Raw genomic sequence first — 15,159 nt, forward strand, 5'->3', positions numbered from 1 at the left:
CAGCACAGATGCCTCCTTGGGCTGCCAGTAGTGTGTCTAAGGCAAGACGATTTTCCAAGGCTATTTGAGATACCTGTTTTATTTCTGTTTCTATTTGACCGAGAGCATCAGTGATGGCATTGCTTATAATTTCTAGTGTTGCAGAAATATTTGCTATTTCCCTCTCAATTTTTGTTATTCCCAGTGAGGGGATTAAAGCCCTCTACAAAGCATGAAACCAGGTATTTCTATCTGAAAGGAGATTATAAATGTCTTGTTTTTCCCACGGAAACATAAAGCTAGCCTCTGATCCTAGCCATCCCCTTATATCTGAATGTTTATGGAGTCTAACATCTGGAACTAAGGATTCCAGGACGCAGGTCCCATAGCATCCAGGGGGGAGTGCTTTATGTGCCATGGGCCACATAGCCCATATACTCTTCCTGGGGCTATCCACCAATGGAGGACAATAGGCCTGCTTCTATTTAGATGGGTTAGATGAGGCCCTGAGCATCTAGTGTGTGGCATCCCTGCCCATGGCAGGGGGGTTGGAACTAGGTGATCTTCAAGGTCACTTCCAACCCAGGCCATTCTGTGATTCTATGACTCTGTGACTCTATGATTCTATTTCCATAATTTTTTATGATAGTGTAATTGGTAGTTTCATCTGTAATAATAGTTCTACATTGTTTGGTTAGATTCCAGAAACCTACATATGATCCCTGGGTGACACTCTTCCTATTGGTCCTAGTAATTGAGACTATACATGACAGACTTTCCCTTTCAATAGGACAGAGGGAAACTGATGGAGAGGAGATACTAGCATTGCTCCAGTTTGCTAACTGCCACACATCTGTCTTGTTCACTGTGAGTGGTATAGCACAGAGGGGAGTTCCCTCATTTGCTAAGACAGGTATGCAAGCAGACACACAACCAGATGATATATTTGCAAAACAGGTTAAGTTCAATGATAACTGAACTATAGAATTCTGTGTCCAAGGATTGGAACCGTAGCTCAGTCCTGTTAAGGAAAATATAACTGTAATAAAGATAGTTTTGTCTTATTAAACAGCAGTTTCAAGTCCTCAGTTGGTTCAGCTTGCCACAAATTTTTTTGTGCTCCTTCTTCTGGTGGTGTGTCTCCCATCTCTTCTTCTGGTGGTGCTGCTTTTATGTGGCTGTAATGAATCCACGATTTGATCCCTTCCACTTTGATTGCAGTGTGGACATGCAGCAAGACAGTGTAAGGTCCTTTCCATTTTTCCTTTAGAGGCTTGTCTTTCCACATTCTGATCAGCACATGATGTCCAGGTCAGAATGGATGCACCGGAACATCCAATGGAACCGGTAGTCACTCCTGTACTAATCTGTGAAGAGAATACAACACAGCAGACAAAGACAGCAAATAATCTTACCCAAGCTTCCCCCCTTATATGCATTTGACTCCCTTCTGTTACCAATTAATTTACAGGGTATGGTTTGCCATACAACATCTCAAATGGACTTTTTCCCTATCTCTGGGGGTTATCCTGACTCTCAGCAAAGCTATTGGTAGGGCCTCTGGCCATTTCAGTTGAGCTTTCTGGCAAATTTTAGTTAACTGCCTTTTCAGTGTTTGATTCATTCTTTCTACTTGTCTGTGGTCTCCAAGCAGTATATAAATCCCACCTAATCTGTAATGCTCTCGATATTCCTTGAACCACTTTTGATATAGCGTGATGTCCATTGTCTGAGGAGAGTCCAAAACAAGGATATTCCAAAACAAGGGATTACTTCTTGCAGTAAAGCCTTTATGACCTCCTTAGCTTTATTAGTTCAGCGTGGGAAGTCCTCTGGCCATCCACTGAATGTGTCCTCCAGCACTAGGAGATACTGATACAATCCTTGTCTAGGCAATTCAGAAAAGTCCACTTGTCAATACTCCCCAAGTTTCATCCCCTTCCTAATCTCCCCTGACAGTGGCTTTGGCTGGATCTTGGAGTTGTCTGCACAGCACACAGGGCACCTTCGCACTACTTGGTTTGAGATAGTTTGCACTTTTGATCCTATTGGAAAGTGCTTCAGGCTGTCTACCATGGTGTCAGCACCAAAATATGTCCCTTCATGTAAATTTTTCAATAACTGTCCAGTTATAACTTTTGTTCACTGAGGGCTCTCCCACCATCCATCTTTCTGCCTTATACATTTCAGTTTTTCCACTAGTTGGACTAGTTTAGTGGTATATTCTGGTAGATTTGATCAAAAGCAAATATAGTCTGTCGGGCTCCAGTGGTATACAAAAGATGGCATCTTTAAGATCCAATACCGTAAAGTAAGAGTCTCTTTTGGATAGTGTTGTTAGGAGGGTATAAGGGTTTGTCATCACTGGGTGGGTGTCTTCAGTTATTTTGTTTATGGCTTACAAATCTTGCACAAACCTATGCTCACTGCATTTTTTTTTTTTTTTTTTTAGTGGTAGTGTCGGGGTGTTGAAACCAGATTGGCATTCATGGATTAGCCCATAATATAGGAAATTGTCTGTCAGCAGCTCCAGCCTGTTCCTTGCTGTAAGGCTAATTGGATGTTGTGGTACTCGTATGGGTACAGCTCCTGCTTTTAGCTCAGTCCGAACTGGGAGTGCATTTTTTACTCTCCCAGGCTGTTTTCCTGTCCATACGAAAGAAGCCACTGTGTCCAACACCACTTGAGGGACTTGCTGGCTTTCCTCTGTCTTTGTCTCTGTCAATAAAAAAAATTGGGCCTTCCATGTGTTTTCAGGAGGGATTTTAACCTTTATTTGTATAGAAGGTTACCTGCATATATAGTTTGCACAACAAATCTCTTCCCAACAAAGGGAGGGGACATTCAGGCATATATAAAAATTGGTGCGTTGAAACCTTCCCTTCAATTTCACAGTCCATGGGTTGTAAAAAAGGGTCTCAAAATCTGCTTCCCAGTCACCCTGACGATTAGGATTTTTACTTTACTTAAAGGTCCTTTGCAGTTTGTTACTACCAAATGAGTTGCTCTGGTATCCAGAAGGAAAACAGTTATTTATACCCCCAGCTTCAGCAGAACCAGGAGATTTGCTAGGGAAACTGGAGATTCATCCCCCGGTTCTCAGCAGTCCGAGTCCTCCAGCATAATCAAAGCACGCTCTCTTTCCTCACTGTGTGCTTGCTTTTTCCCCCTCAGCGGACATTCCCTCTTCCAGTGCCCCTCCTTCCTGCAGAGCGCACACTGATTGGGGCCCAAGCAAGCAGTCTTCTGTGCTTCCCTTGCCTGCTCTCACCCTCGCCTTCCTGCAAATTCCTCTCTTTCACCTCTACTTCTACCTCACTCTCTCCCACAACCTCCCTGTCTGCCTACTATAGCCACTGCTAAAAATGATGCCTCTAATTCCATCTTTTTCCTCTCTCTCTTTGCTTTTCGGTTCTCTTAAGCTTTATAGGCTATTTCAGTCATCTGTGAGACTGACATTCCTGCACACCCCTCTACCTTCTGCAGCTTCTTCCTAATGTCTGGAGTCGACTGCTGTATAAACAGCACGAGAAGCACTTTCCTATTTTTCTCGTCCTCCGGGTCTAGATCCATCCACCTTCTGGCTGCTTGACAGAGGCGTTCAAAAAAAGCATACGGGCTCTCAGCCAGGCTCTGGTGGACCTCATATAATTTAGAGAGGTTTTTTTTGGTTTTGGTATCCCGTGTTGAATCCCATAAAGGATTAATTGTTGATACTGTTCTATCAATTGCTGACCCCTGCTGGTATTTGGGTCCCACTTAGGATCTTTCTTAATTGGTACTAATTCTACTGCCTCTCCTCGTGGGTGCCTTTGCCTCATCTCTTCCTGAGCTTTTTCTAAAACCATTTTTTCCTCTGCAGTAAAAAAGATGTTTAATAAAGCTTGCATATCCCCCCAGTTGGGGTTACGAGTAATCATAATAGTCTTTAACAACTGGTTCACTGCTGCTGGATTATCCCTGTAAGATCCAATGGATTGTTTCCAATTTAACAAATCTGATGTTGTAAACGGAACGTGAACAAAAACAGGTTTTCCCTGTGGTCCCACCACCTGAATTAGTGGAGCCTGGATAACATGCCTCATCTTCTGTTGTGTGTGATGTGCTATGGGGCTAAAATTGGAATCACCCTGGGCCTCAGGAGAGGCCTCTGGTGTCCTCACAGGAGCCTCAGAAATCCGTGCCTCAGGAGAGGCCTCTGATGTCCCTGCAGAAGCTTTGGAAGCAGGAGAAACATTTGAGTTCTCCCCTGGATTATACGGCGGTGGTGCCAAGGGTACCAATAACTGAACCTCTTTTTGTTCTAGATCTGGATAAATTTTAGGGGGTTTACTGTTCCCTTTCCCTCCTTTCTTTTTGGCGCATAGCATAGTATCTTCCCACAATATGCACTCAGCCTGACTTTTCAGATCCCGATAGAATGACATAAAAGCTTTAACATACATCAACTCATCCCATTTTTTTTCCTGCTGGCAAAATAATATCAATTGCCATATGGTATTATAATTCAAAGATCCATTTTTTAGCCATTTTTCCCCTTGTTCAGTTTATATTGAGGCCACACCTGATTACAATATTGCCTCATTTTACCCTTTGTCATAAAGTCACCACTAAATTTAGACCAATTTTTAAGGATGCATCCAAGGGGGGAGGAAGGGGAAATTTTGGACTGACCGCTTCCCATTTTCCCTTTGGCAGCTGCTCACACTCAGCTTTGACTTTAACTGATCAATCAGGTCAATCATCTAATTCTACTTTTGCGTGTAAAAGAATCTAAAATTCCTCCACCTGCGATCCTTCTGAATTGTCCCACCAGTTACCATGTACGTGACAGGATCAGGGAGGGGCTTGTCACCTTGGCAAGTAGGGGATTGTGCAGAACTTGCTGCTGCGTGTGTGAGCATGGAGTTGCAGAGAGTGAATGAAGGGAGCTGAGCCCCCCTATGTGTCATATTAAGACTGAAATTGTGTGTGAAGAGAAAGTAGGATAGGGATGCCGGTTAAAGGAAAACAAACAAACACACACACACACACACAAAAAAAAACACTCTGGGAGTGAAAATCTAAGACATATGCGACTCCTAACAGGGAAGCAGGGAACACTAGACTGCATGGGTAGATAGTTTATTTGGTTAGGGCTGGCAGAACAGGAACAGGAAAGGTGTTCATGGTGCAGTCAGGCTATGTAGCCAAAGAACCGGTGGAGGGAACAGGTGTGAGCTCATCAAGTAATGATGTGGTAATGTGTTTAAAAAAAGTAGGAAACTCAGTTACAGAAAGAACACAGAAAAAACATTTTCCTTTGGAATTTTTTGTCCTTCCAATGTACTCAAAATCAGAAAAAAAATTATTTAAAGTATTTCAAATTTCTGAAAGCAGAAAACTATATCATGGACAAACCAGTCATCACGATGCTGTATTTCAATAAAAAAGACTAATAGACCCATAACGTACTATGCATGTATTTATTTGTAATAGCAAGAAGACTTTTGGCCTGGAGAAACATCGGTGGTGGATGCGGATGCGGGCAGAGCCGTTGTGGATGCAGCACAGGCTCTCAGCTTGGGCTGTGCACTTTACAAACCTTATTTCAGTTGTCAGGAGTGCAGGAATGAGGGTGGGAACGCAAGGTGCGCACCCAGCCCAGAGGGAACCCAGCTCTGAGCACAGGTCTTTAACAAAAGCAGCCTTACAATGCCTCATCTCCACACGAGGGAACCGAGCACGGTGTTTTGGGGGGAGTTATGTTTATTTTTTGAGCTTCTTTTCCCCCTCCATGAGGTTCTGAAAGGGAAGGCCCATGACAACATGGCGCCCAGCATCACGCCCTGACTGGGGGGGTCTCCCCGTACCCCCCAGAGGCTCTGGCAGCCGCCGGGCAGACTGCGGGCACCACCGCCCCTCTCGGCTTCACCTCGCTGCGCGCAGACGCGGTGAGGCCGCGCATGCGCCGTGCCGGCGGCAGGCAGAGAGGCGGGCGGGCGGGCGCGGGTGCGCATCCGGGTCGGCGCCGGGCCATTGTCTGCGGCCGGGCCGGGCTCGGCGGCTCCGCGCCCGAAGGGCCGAGGCAGCGGCGCCGCCTTCAGTAAGTGGGGCCCGGCGGCTGTGGCCGCCCCTTCCCGGGAGTGCCGGGCCGCGGGGCCGGAGACCTCCCCTGGGCGCCTGGTGCCGGCAGCCGAGCGGGCGGGGGGCCGGTGGTCGCCCTCGGCTGCCAGTGGTGTGGTGTGGGGGGCTGCCCCCGGCTCCTCCCGTGTAAGCCCGGTGCCGTGTGGTTGTGCCAGCTAACAGCAACACTCTGCTTTTTTCCCCGCAGTGGACCGCAGCTCGAAGAGGAGGCAGGTGAAGCCTTTGGCGGCTTCGCTGCTGGAGGCTTTAGATTATGATAGCTCTGATGACAGTGACTTTAAAGTTGGAGATGCTTCAGGTAAATAAGTTTGCTCGTCTGCTTACTTCAGAATTTTCTGGGTTTTGGTGTGCGGTTGCTCATTTAACATCATACGGGAGATGGGAGGGGGTTAGGGAAGTGTTGGGGCTTGGAGCCGCTTGAACTGATTCGGGTGGATAACTGGAAATTTATACGCTGCAGATATGAAACAACTGATTAAACGAGGCATCCATACATTACTTTAGTTGCAAATAGTTTTTTCTCAACAGAAAACTCAATTAACAAACAAGTTTTGGCAGAAGCATTCGAGTATCTTCTGTGTTGACTGTCTTAGCGAAGTGTATTGCTTTTCATTTCTTCAACCTAAAGATAACTTTAAGCCGTTCACTTCTTTTAGCATTGGAGTAACTGCCCTAAGGCCTTTTTGCTTTGATTTAGCCTGGATAATAATTTCTTCCGGACTGAAGAACCCGCCTAATTTCTCAAGGTTAACTCCACTCAGCAAGTGAGCATCTTAAGCAGAATAATGATCTGTTCAGGTTTTTATTATGATAGACAAACTTAGGGTGTCTGCTCTGATAGCTGTGCAGAAACATTTCATACCAGAAGGAAGTGCTTGCCTCTGAGTGTTTTTGTTCTGCAGTCTTTTCTGTGTGCGCAGATTCCTATATCTGCAGTGAACTCCCACAGAAACTGAAAATATAAAAAAGATGCCAAAATGAAATGAATAAATTCAGGTATGTTGGCGGGGGGGAATGAGGGGGGAAGGAGCAGGACCATGCTTGTGAATAAGTTCTACACTGGATGTTTTTTGGCATGTGCTCAGGGAAATGAGCAAAGAAACGTAGTATATATAAGACGTAAGTCAGCATTATGACAGCTTGTTAAATACCTTCACTTTTTTATTTCTGTACTGGAGACACTGATTTATGTTTTCATGTGAATGTTTCTTTCAAAGATGTTCCCCATCTCCATGTAAAGACTTTTTGTCATCTGGCAAGGTCTTCCTTATTAATGAACTTAAGAAAAGCGTAATGATCATTTCACCCGTACCAGTTTTAAGGTATAGTCTAATGCATTCCCCCCCACCCCCCCAGCTTAGACATAGTCTCCTTGGTTGGTTTGGCAGAAGCAGGCTGCAGAGGCTTAAGGGAAAGATGTTGTCTTAACAATTCCATGTAAAGTTTTGGGGGTTAATTTACTTTTTTATTTTGCTTTAGGTATTATTTTTTTCTTATTCTTTAAGTAGTTACACTGTAATGAAGAGTTGCCATAGAAAGAAATGGCCTTTATTTACTAAAGAAAACCTCCATGTTTTGGAAGGGGAAAGGAGAGTTGGAAATGGAGTATGGGACATGAACATGTAATCCACAACAAGATGTTACTTGATTAAAGACAATCATTCATTATCTAAAAGTAATGAATAAAGCTTCCTGACTGAACTTTGTCTGGATGCGGAGGACACTTTTGTGGTTGATAACCTCTTTGACTTTTAGGATGTATACGTACACGTGGGGAATGGTGTCTAGCCTTGGGAGTGTTTCAACTTCAGTTGCATTTTGAGGAAGTTGAATGGGAGTTCTCTTTATAACACAACACTTCATGGAAACAACTGTATAATGAGAAAAACCCATGTTTTAATTAGAAATCGTTTTTTTTTCTGGTTATTCTTTTGTGGTTTTATATCTCACACAGCTTTGTTTTGACATTTCAGAACATAGATCTATCACTTGTAGGAAAAATTAATGGTCTGTTTAATAAAATGTAAGATTAAGTGAAAAGATTTTTGAAACAGCAGAGTGTGATATTTTACACTTTATTCAAAGGTTTTCAGTGTGAAAGGAAAAAGTTGTGAGGGTTTGGAGAAGGTATTAATATGAAGTTATTAAATATATAACCTCTTAAACTGAAAAGTTGTTCTTTTGTGTCATACAATTTATTTGGATAGCTGCAGTATGTTTGAAATAAGATGTCTGTGCTGATTTTAAATGGAGTTCGTATAACAAAAACTTAAATTTGGTTGTACTTAATCCATTCAGATTTGGATAGTAGAAGTACTGAAATAAAGGCATTTATATATATGCATATTTATGTATATATGTATTTGCATATATATAAATACAAGTCCCTTTATATGAAAAATAAAATCAATCACTTTAAAATATGTATGTATGTTTAAAAAAAAAATTTGCGTGTACACATGCAAACAGCCCTACTTGACAAATTCTGAATTGTTGCTGATAGAAAACAGATTTTCCTTTTGCTCACTGGGGAATTTAGCCTTCAAAGAATAATGTGCAATTCTCCATTACAGTCAGGTTTTCTTCTTTCAGTGACTGTAGAGATCTCTTGTTGTACAGCCTGTTGCAAATCAGGGTCGGTATATGTACAATATTTAGTATTTATTTGAATTCAGAATTTCATTGCACAGTTTGTTTATTAAGGGAAATAAATAAAACAACAAACAACTGTGACAGAAAGAAGAAAGTCTTTCTACATTGAAAATGACTATAAAGTCTACTCATGACTCGGAAAGATTCTGTAAGTATGGTAATTCCACAGCTCTGCAGTGTATCTTTATTTGGTTCACAAATGCAGATATATGTAGCAATTTTTAAATTAAAAAAAAAAAAACAACAAACAAACCCAGCAAATTTGACAGCTACAGGTTCAAAGACTATTTAAATACTGAATTAAATAGTTCTGAAGTTATTTACTCCCTGCTGATTATGTTGCATCCATATGTATGAGCTTTAGGATGTTAAGTGATATGTGGTAGCAGATGATAATGTGCAAGTCTAGGAGGACTAAATCCTGAATATTTAAACTTTTATGTGTGTTCATTGTTCTTTCATATTTCTGGGAATATGTGATGCCATAAGGATTTGAGAACACCGATTTTGATTGCTGCTTAGTACAGGAAGGAATCATCATTTCTGAATTTCTGTATTCAGAGTCCTGATGCCTTCATAAAGTTTTCTTTCATTACAGAAAATATTTCTAATCACCCAACATCCATTTTCACCACAAAACTTTCTGAAGGGGATATGCCCTTTACTTACAGTGTAGTTAATTTATTTTCTTTTGGGTTTAGGTTATGCCAACAGGTAATTATTGACTTTTCTACTCTAAAGAAAAATTGTAACATCTGTTTAAGGGAACCGATTTTAGAACAGTTATATTATTGTAAATTTACTTAATGAAAATAGTTTTCAGTTCTGTTGGCTTTGCATTACTGAATTAAGTAATTCTTACAACTTCTCTGTCACTGTTTCTACGCAGTAAAGTAGTAGTGTCATTATTTTAAGGTGCTGTATATTTTCTTTACTTACAAACATCTTCACAATTTTGTTTCTTAATAGGAGTGCTGTATGTAGTCTTAAAGTGAGATCAATGAAAAACAACGTCCAATTGGAGTCAGAGAATACCGCTGTGTGACTTGAAATGATGGTGCTCTAATGTACTCAACTGAAGTTTTTTAATAATATGATTCACAATAAAGACTAGTTATTTGCAGTTTTGCTTTTGAATTAACTAGAACATCCTTTGTGATTTTTTTTATTTTTTTTTTTAACAAGTTCAGCAGTGATGTCAGAAACCAGTGTATATTTGTAGGGTAATTCCCAATAGGATTCTAAAGCAGGGATTTCCCCCTTCTTTCATCACTGAAATCAGTCACTTCAGGCAGCTCATACACTAAAAGTGAAATGATGCAGAGAAACTTAGTTTTCAGAGAAACTTTAGTTATCTTGGTCTCTGATCAAGAATGATGCATGAATGTAAGGGCTGAGCCTCTTTCTTAGCATAGCTAAGAGGAGTATAGTTAAATTCTGCCTCCAAGAGCTGAATTCTGTCACTATTTCTGCTACACATCTCCTAGACCTAAATTTTGGAGGCACTTTTTAAATATCTTTTTTTTAATGTTGAGCATGGAACCTGACCTGCACAAATACCACGTACTGTTACTGTAATTGAGGCCAGTAGGAGCTCTGTTTAAAGCATGAAACAATCTATATAAATGCATACACTAGGTATTTTGAAAAAGCAATGACTTGATGTGGAAATAAGTTGCAAATATCTTTCTGTAATTCGTTTCCTATTAGTGCAATAAAAATTCCACTGCTGCTTTCCTGTAAAGGATATTCTGATGTAAAGACACGCTTGCAGAGCACCAAAAGGCAATAGTGATAAACACTAGTGAAATATTGATAATAGTTTTTTTTTTTGAGAATGAACTTGTGGGATGTTTCACTAGACAGTGAAGGTAAGAGGAAATATTGCTGTGCTAATCATTGTGGAATTACTTGATAATTTACTTAATAATAAAAGTCTTTTGAAGACTTGACTTTGCAACCTTAGCGCATGGTTCTGAATGGAATTGCCAATGGCTTTTTCACCTCTGAGGAGGTGAAAAATATGGGCATTATGTTCTTTTGGGTTATCTTCATCCTGAGTGAGATCTGTTACCGTACGGGTGTCTACCACTTGAAGGTGCTTTGGGGTGACTGACTGGCATTTTGAACTTGCATTCCCTTTGGAAATGCTGAGATTTCTGTTCTTCCATATGTTTCCTGACAGCAGAGGAGTAATTTAACAGCCATCCAGGGTTTCCTTTCAGTGCCTGGGCTGGATGGGTTTTATGATTGGATAACATTGTTTTTCTGTGTTTTCCCCCGCTGTGATATTTTGTGTCCTGTCTTTACAGCCTGTCCCTTAGAGAGCCATTGCTTACCGGTTCAGTGGTGTTCTGCTTGTTCAGTCTGTGTTGAGACAGGATGCATACTTTTGGACTTATGGTCTTCTACTAAGCTACACTATTTCTGCTTTGCTGTCTTGCATCTCCCCTTTTTGTGCATGCGTGTGTCCATCTCTTGTGCATTTTTATGTTGCATGGAGAACATTCTGAGCTTTATTAATTCCAACTTGGTGGGATGGTCTGCTAGCAATCCAGCCACCTCTGCTCAGTGAGGATGGGGTGTTTCAAGTGTCTCTTGAGCAGAGACTTGTTACAGTAGCTCAGAGATTTAGTCTCCTACCTGTCACATCCCTCTTAAAAGACACAAAGCTCATGGGCGTTTCTGGGAAAAATACATGTTCAAGCTCACTATACAATAAGTTGTACTGGAATCCAATTGTGTGGATTACTTAGGACTGCGAGTTTGCTGAGGGAAGGCATGGGACATATAATACTTCATCCCAAATGAGTGAAGTTTGATAACATTAAAAACAGTTGAAGGCTCTGAAACTGGGAAATGTCAATTGAGTTCAGGAGGTAGGGTAACCCATTCCACCCATGTTACATGTAATTGTAAATTGAGGCAATTCTAACTGACTCAATGCAAATTTGAGAACTTACAGTTTTGAGCACTTTTAAAATTTGAGTAGATGTCTGCTGAAGTGTGATGTAATTGAGGAGTAGAAATAAGGAAACTGCTTACTAAATAACTTTCATTTTTGTTCCTCTTCCGTCATTTTTCTTCTATTAAGGTGAATACTTGTTTTCTGAAACAAGAGTAATCAGTTTCATTTCCTGGCCTGCCCAGTCTTTGTCTTTAGTACGATTTTTTTTTTTTTTCTCAAGTCTTGTTTTAGAAATGAAATTCTCTCCTCGGAACAGAAATACCTTAATCAGTTTTGATTTTATTCGTATGATAACTATGTTCCTTCAAACAGTTCTGATTTTTTAATTGCCAGCATTACAATATTGAATTGCCAGTAGCCTACCAAGGTTTAAATACTTCAGTAACCATATCATCTCGCTCTGCAAAATAGTACGGAAAGCCAGTGTCATAAACCTAACTGACTTTAGGTTCTCTTATTTGAAGTTATGTTCAAAGAGAAGCATTAAGCCATTTCCATTCTTGCTTTCAATGCAGCTGTGTGCTAATCAGTCTTAGCATGGTGGAGCTTGATGCTTTAGTCTAATAGACAAATGTGATCAGAAATTTGCCACTTACATAACATTGCCTTTGGCAATTTAAAAATTCATATTTTTCATGTATCATCTAAGTTTCCTTGCCTTTTTTTTTTTTAACATCTAGTTATTAAAATCAGAGCTTTCTAGTTGGTTTGAACATTTCCTTAAGGTATTTAAAATTAATTGCAATTTCTAGTTCAGATACATTGGAAATACGGCTTCTCTTACCCATGTGCAAAGGAGATTCTGTGAGTTTGGAGCTGTACTTCTAAGAAAGAAAGTTTATGGGCAGAGGCTGTTGTGGCCAGGCAGTTTATCCAGCACTTTTCCTGTCTGTCAGGATGCAAGCAACATGGGTGAGGGAGGTTTGTGTGATGTGTAACATGGGCTTCTAGCAGAGATAAACAGGGAATTTCACATAATCAGGTAAAAGATTTGCTGTCTGCCTTCTGACTGGGAGAAAGAGGCTAAGGGGCTGCTGAACAGGGTGATGGTAATGGAGCTGCTTTCACCTCCCAAAGAATTAACCTCTCCTGTAGCCAATATTTGTTGTTGTTACTGCCCCCCAAAAGAGGGTACTTTGAAGCATCCTGCCATACCTCCACATAGTGCCAGCTGCTTCTCTTCTGCTATCTGGAATTGGTTAGTCTTTGCCAGTGTAAGAGGCAAGACCAAAACTGAGTCTGTGATTGATGTCTTGCAACTAGCTTATCCTTCAAACTTCACTTAAATGATCGATAAAACGGCTTTTTACAGAGCTGCTTGTTAAACTAAATACTGCATTGAAGAATCAGTCTTCTGTGAGTAGTCATGTGCTGCTGTAGTTTAGCCCTTAAACTCCATATACATGAATTTTCTTAAAATGTTAAAAAATCGTAGGATACAGTGTTTAGTTGCTTTTTAAATGGCCCTACAAAAACCCTGACGGATTTTTTTTTTAAACTGCTGTAGTGATTTCAGTAATGTAGTATCTTTCCTCAGTCTTGGGCTTAGTATGTGTTTGAAAGCAGCTGAGTGGTGTTTAGTGTCACGTTTGTTTACATTCATCATACTTTTCCTAACGTTAATTCTGGAGCAAAATGTTGTGTACAGGAGAATTCGTCACAGAGTTACCCCTTCTGGATATGACTGCCACTGCTGCTGTGCTCAGCAGCAGCTGCAAGTTGTACAGAAGTAAATGACGCCTCTCTCCCAACTGCTATCTCTCATTTTTGTTCTCAGTGGAACTCTATATTCTTCATTGTTTGACAGTGTATCTGGCCCCATCTTTCACTGAGAATAGCTTGACTTCTGTCCCATAGGGACATGATATGGTTGCCAATTTGAAAGAGCCGTTCTTTAAGAATTTCTTTCAAGGAGAAAATTGTATACTACAGCTTCTTCCTAACTGAAAGTGCATCTGACAGAAGAACTGCTGCAAAAATAGCTGTTATCGCAGAACAGCTCTTTCTAGAGAAGTACCTATCACAGTGGATGCATTCAAATGGAAGAGGGATATCCCGTAGTATAGGTATCTCTGGTATGTACATGCTTACAGATAGAAAAATACAAACCATAATGTGCAGGCAAGGGCAAAGAGAAATTGAGGGTGAGAAGTGAATGGAACCAGGGTTATTTGTTCTCTGTTTTATATTGTTTGCATGGCATACGGCAGCTAGAGAGTGTTCTTAGTGCTGTAGTGTTGATGTAAAAAAATCATGTAAATAGTTTGGTGTGCTCTTTGAAAGGAAATGATCCCCAGACCGAGATTCTGCCCAAAATGAAGTAGAAGCTTAAATTCACAAGAAATCCAAGCATATTTAGAAATGCAACTGCACAAGTAAAGCATCCAAAAATCTTATATTATTTGTCTTGGAACTATACCAGGGGAGTATATGTAAGTATGTGATGTGTAATATTTTGTATATATATGAAATAAGGTAGTATAAAAATCTGGTGAAATTAATTTAACATGACAAAGCTCTATACGATCTTACAGTGAGGTAAGTATTGGCACATTGGAAGTAGATACTGTGAAATGAGATACGAAAATAAATTTTGCCATCAAACTTCCATTTAGCATTTATCAAATGTCTGGAGTAAGTCTAACTTTGACATACTTGTATTGTTAAGTCTTATGAACACTTTACTGATCCAAAGAAAGCTATTGTAATATAAAAATCATATATTAGATTGCTTATCTGGTTAATACTGGTTTTAGTTCTTAGGTACGCCTAAAGAGTGTCTACTGTTTTGAAACTTATGTTAATTATGCTTGTGCTTTCATTACTGCCCTTAGGGCTTGCAGGTGCAGGGGGATCACTGAATTAGTCTTGAGGCAAAAGGCTACAATAATTTCTGTTACTGCATTCAATTTTTTTTCCTGGCTCTCAAAAAGGTAAAACATTTATAGGAAAATTGTTTTAGCAACTTGCAAGGGGACTATCATTCACCTGATAACAATAATATTCTGAGCAGCAGTAGTAGCAGAAGTGATGTATTTTCTGTTGTTGCTGTTGATAATTATATAACTTCATCATATACTTAACACTTCTACATACAGGTATACACATAAAACCCCAAATTAACCAATGTATCTATGTAACAACTGAGTTACTGCTCAGTTGTGGACAAGAGTACTGTGGGGTGGAAATAAATGGCACGTGTGAAGTGTGCAGCATGTTTTCAAAATTAACTTAGAAAGTGCGTTGTCCCCACCGTTTCTTTATTTGGCTTTATAAAGAGATGGATGTGCACAGAAATTCTCTCTTGGTAAGGTGATACTCAGTGTTACTTTGTGTGTGTGGGGGGGTAAGTAAAGTAAATAAGGACTTTTTAAAAATTTTTGAGTACCAACATGTTTCTTCTCTGCATCTATTTAATAACATCTGACAGTACC

General features: G+C 40.4%; 1 protein-coding gene across 1 annotated transcript in view; it reads left to right on the forward strand.

Annotated features, from left to right (window-relative positions):
* The first annotated feature begins 5,934 nt into the window (after window positions 1-5,934).
* Window positions 5,935-15,159, forward strand: part of PHF14 (PHD finger protein 14) — a 163,155-nt gene continuing 153,930 nt past the window's right edge. The window contains 2 exon segments of the mRNA XM_040547426.1: window positions 5,935-6,064; window positions 6,293-6,403. Coding sequence (XP_040403360.1) covers window position 6,064; window positions 6,293-6,403 — 112 coding nt within the window. The 5' untranslated portion in view covers window positions 5,935-6,063.

This window comes from Cygnus olor, chromosome 2, assembly GCF_009769625.2.
Source record: "Cygnus olor isolate bCygOlo1 chromosome 2, bCygOlo1.pri.v2, whole genome shotgun sequence".
In the NCBI taxonomy this organism is placed as follows: Eukaryota; Metazoa; Chordata; class Aves; order Anseriformes; family Anatidae; genus Cygnus; species Cygnus olor.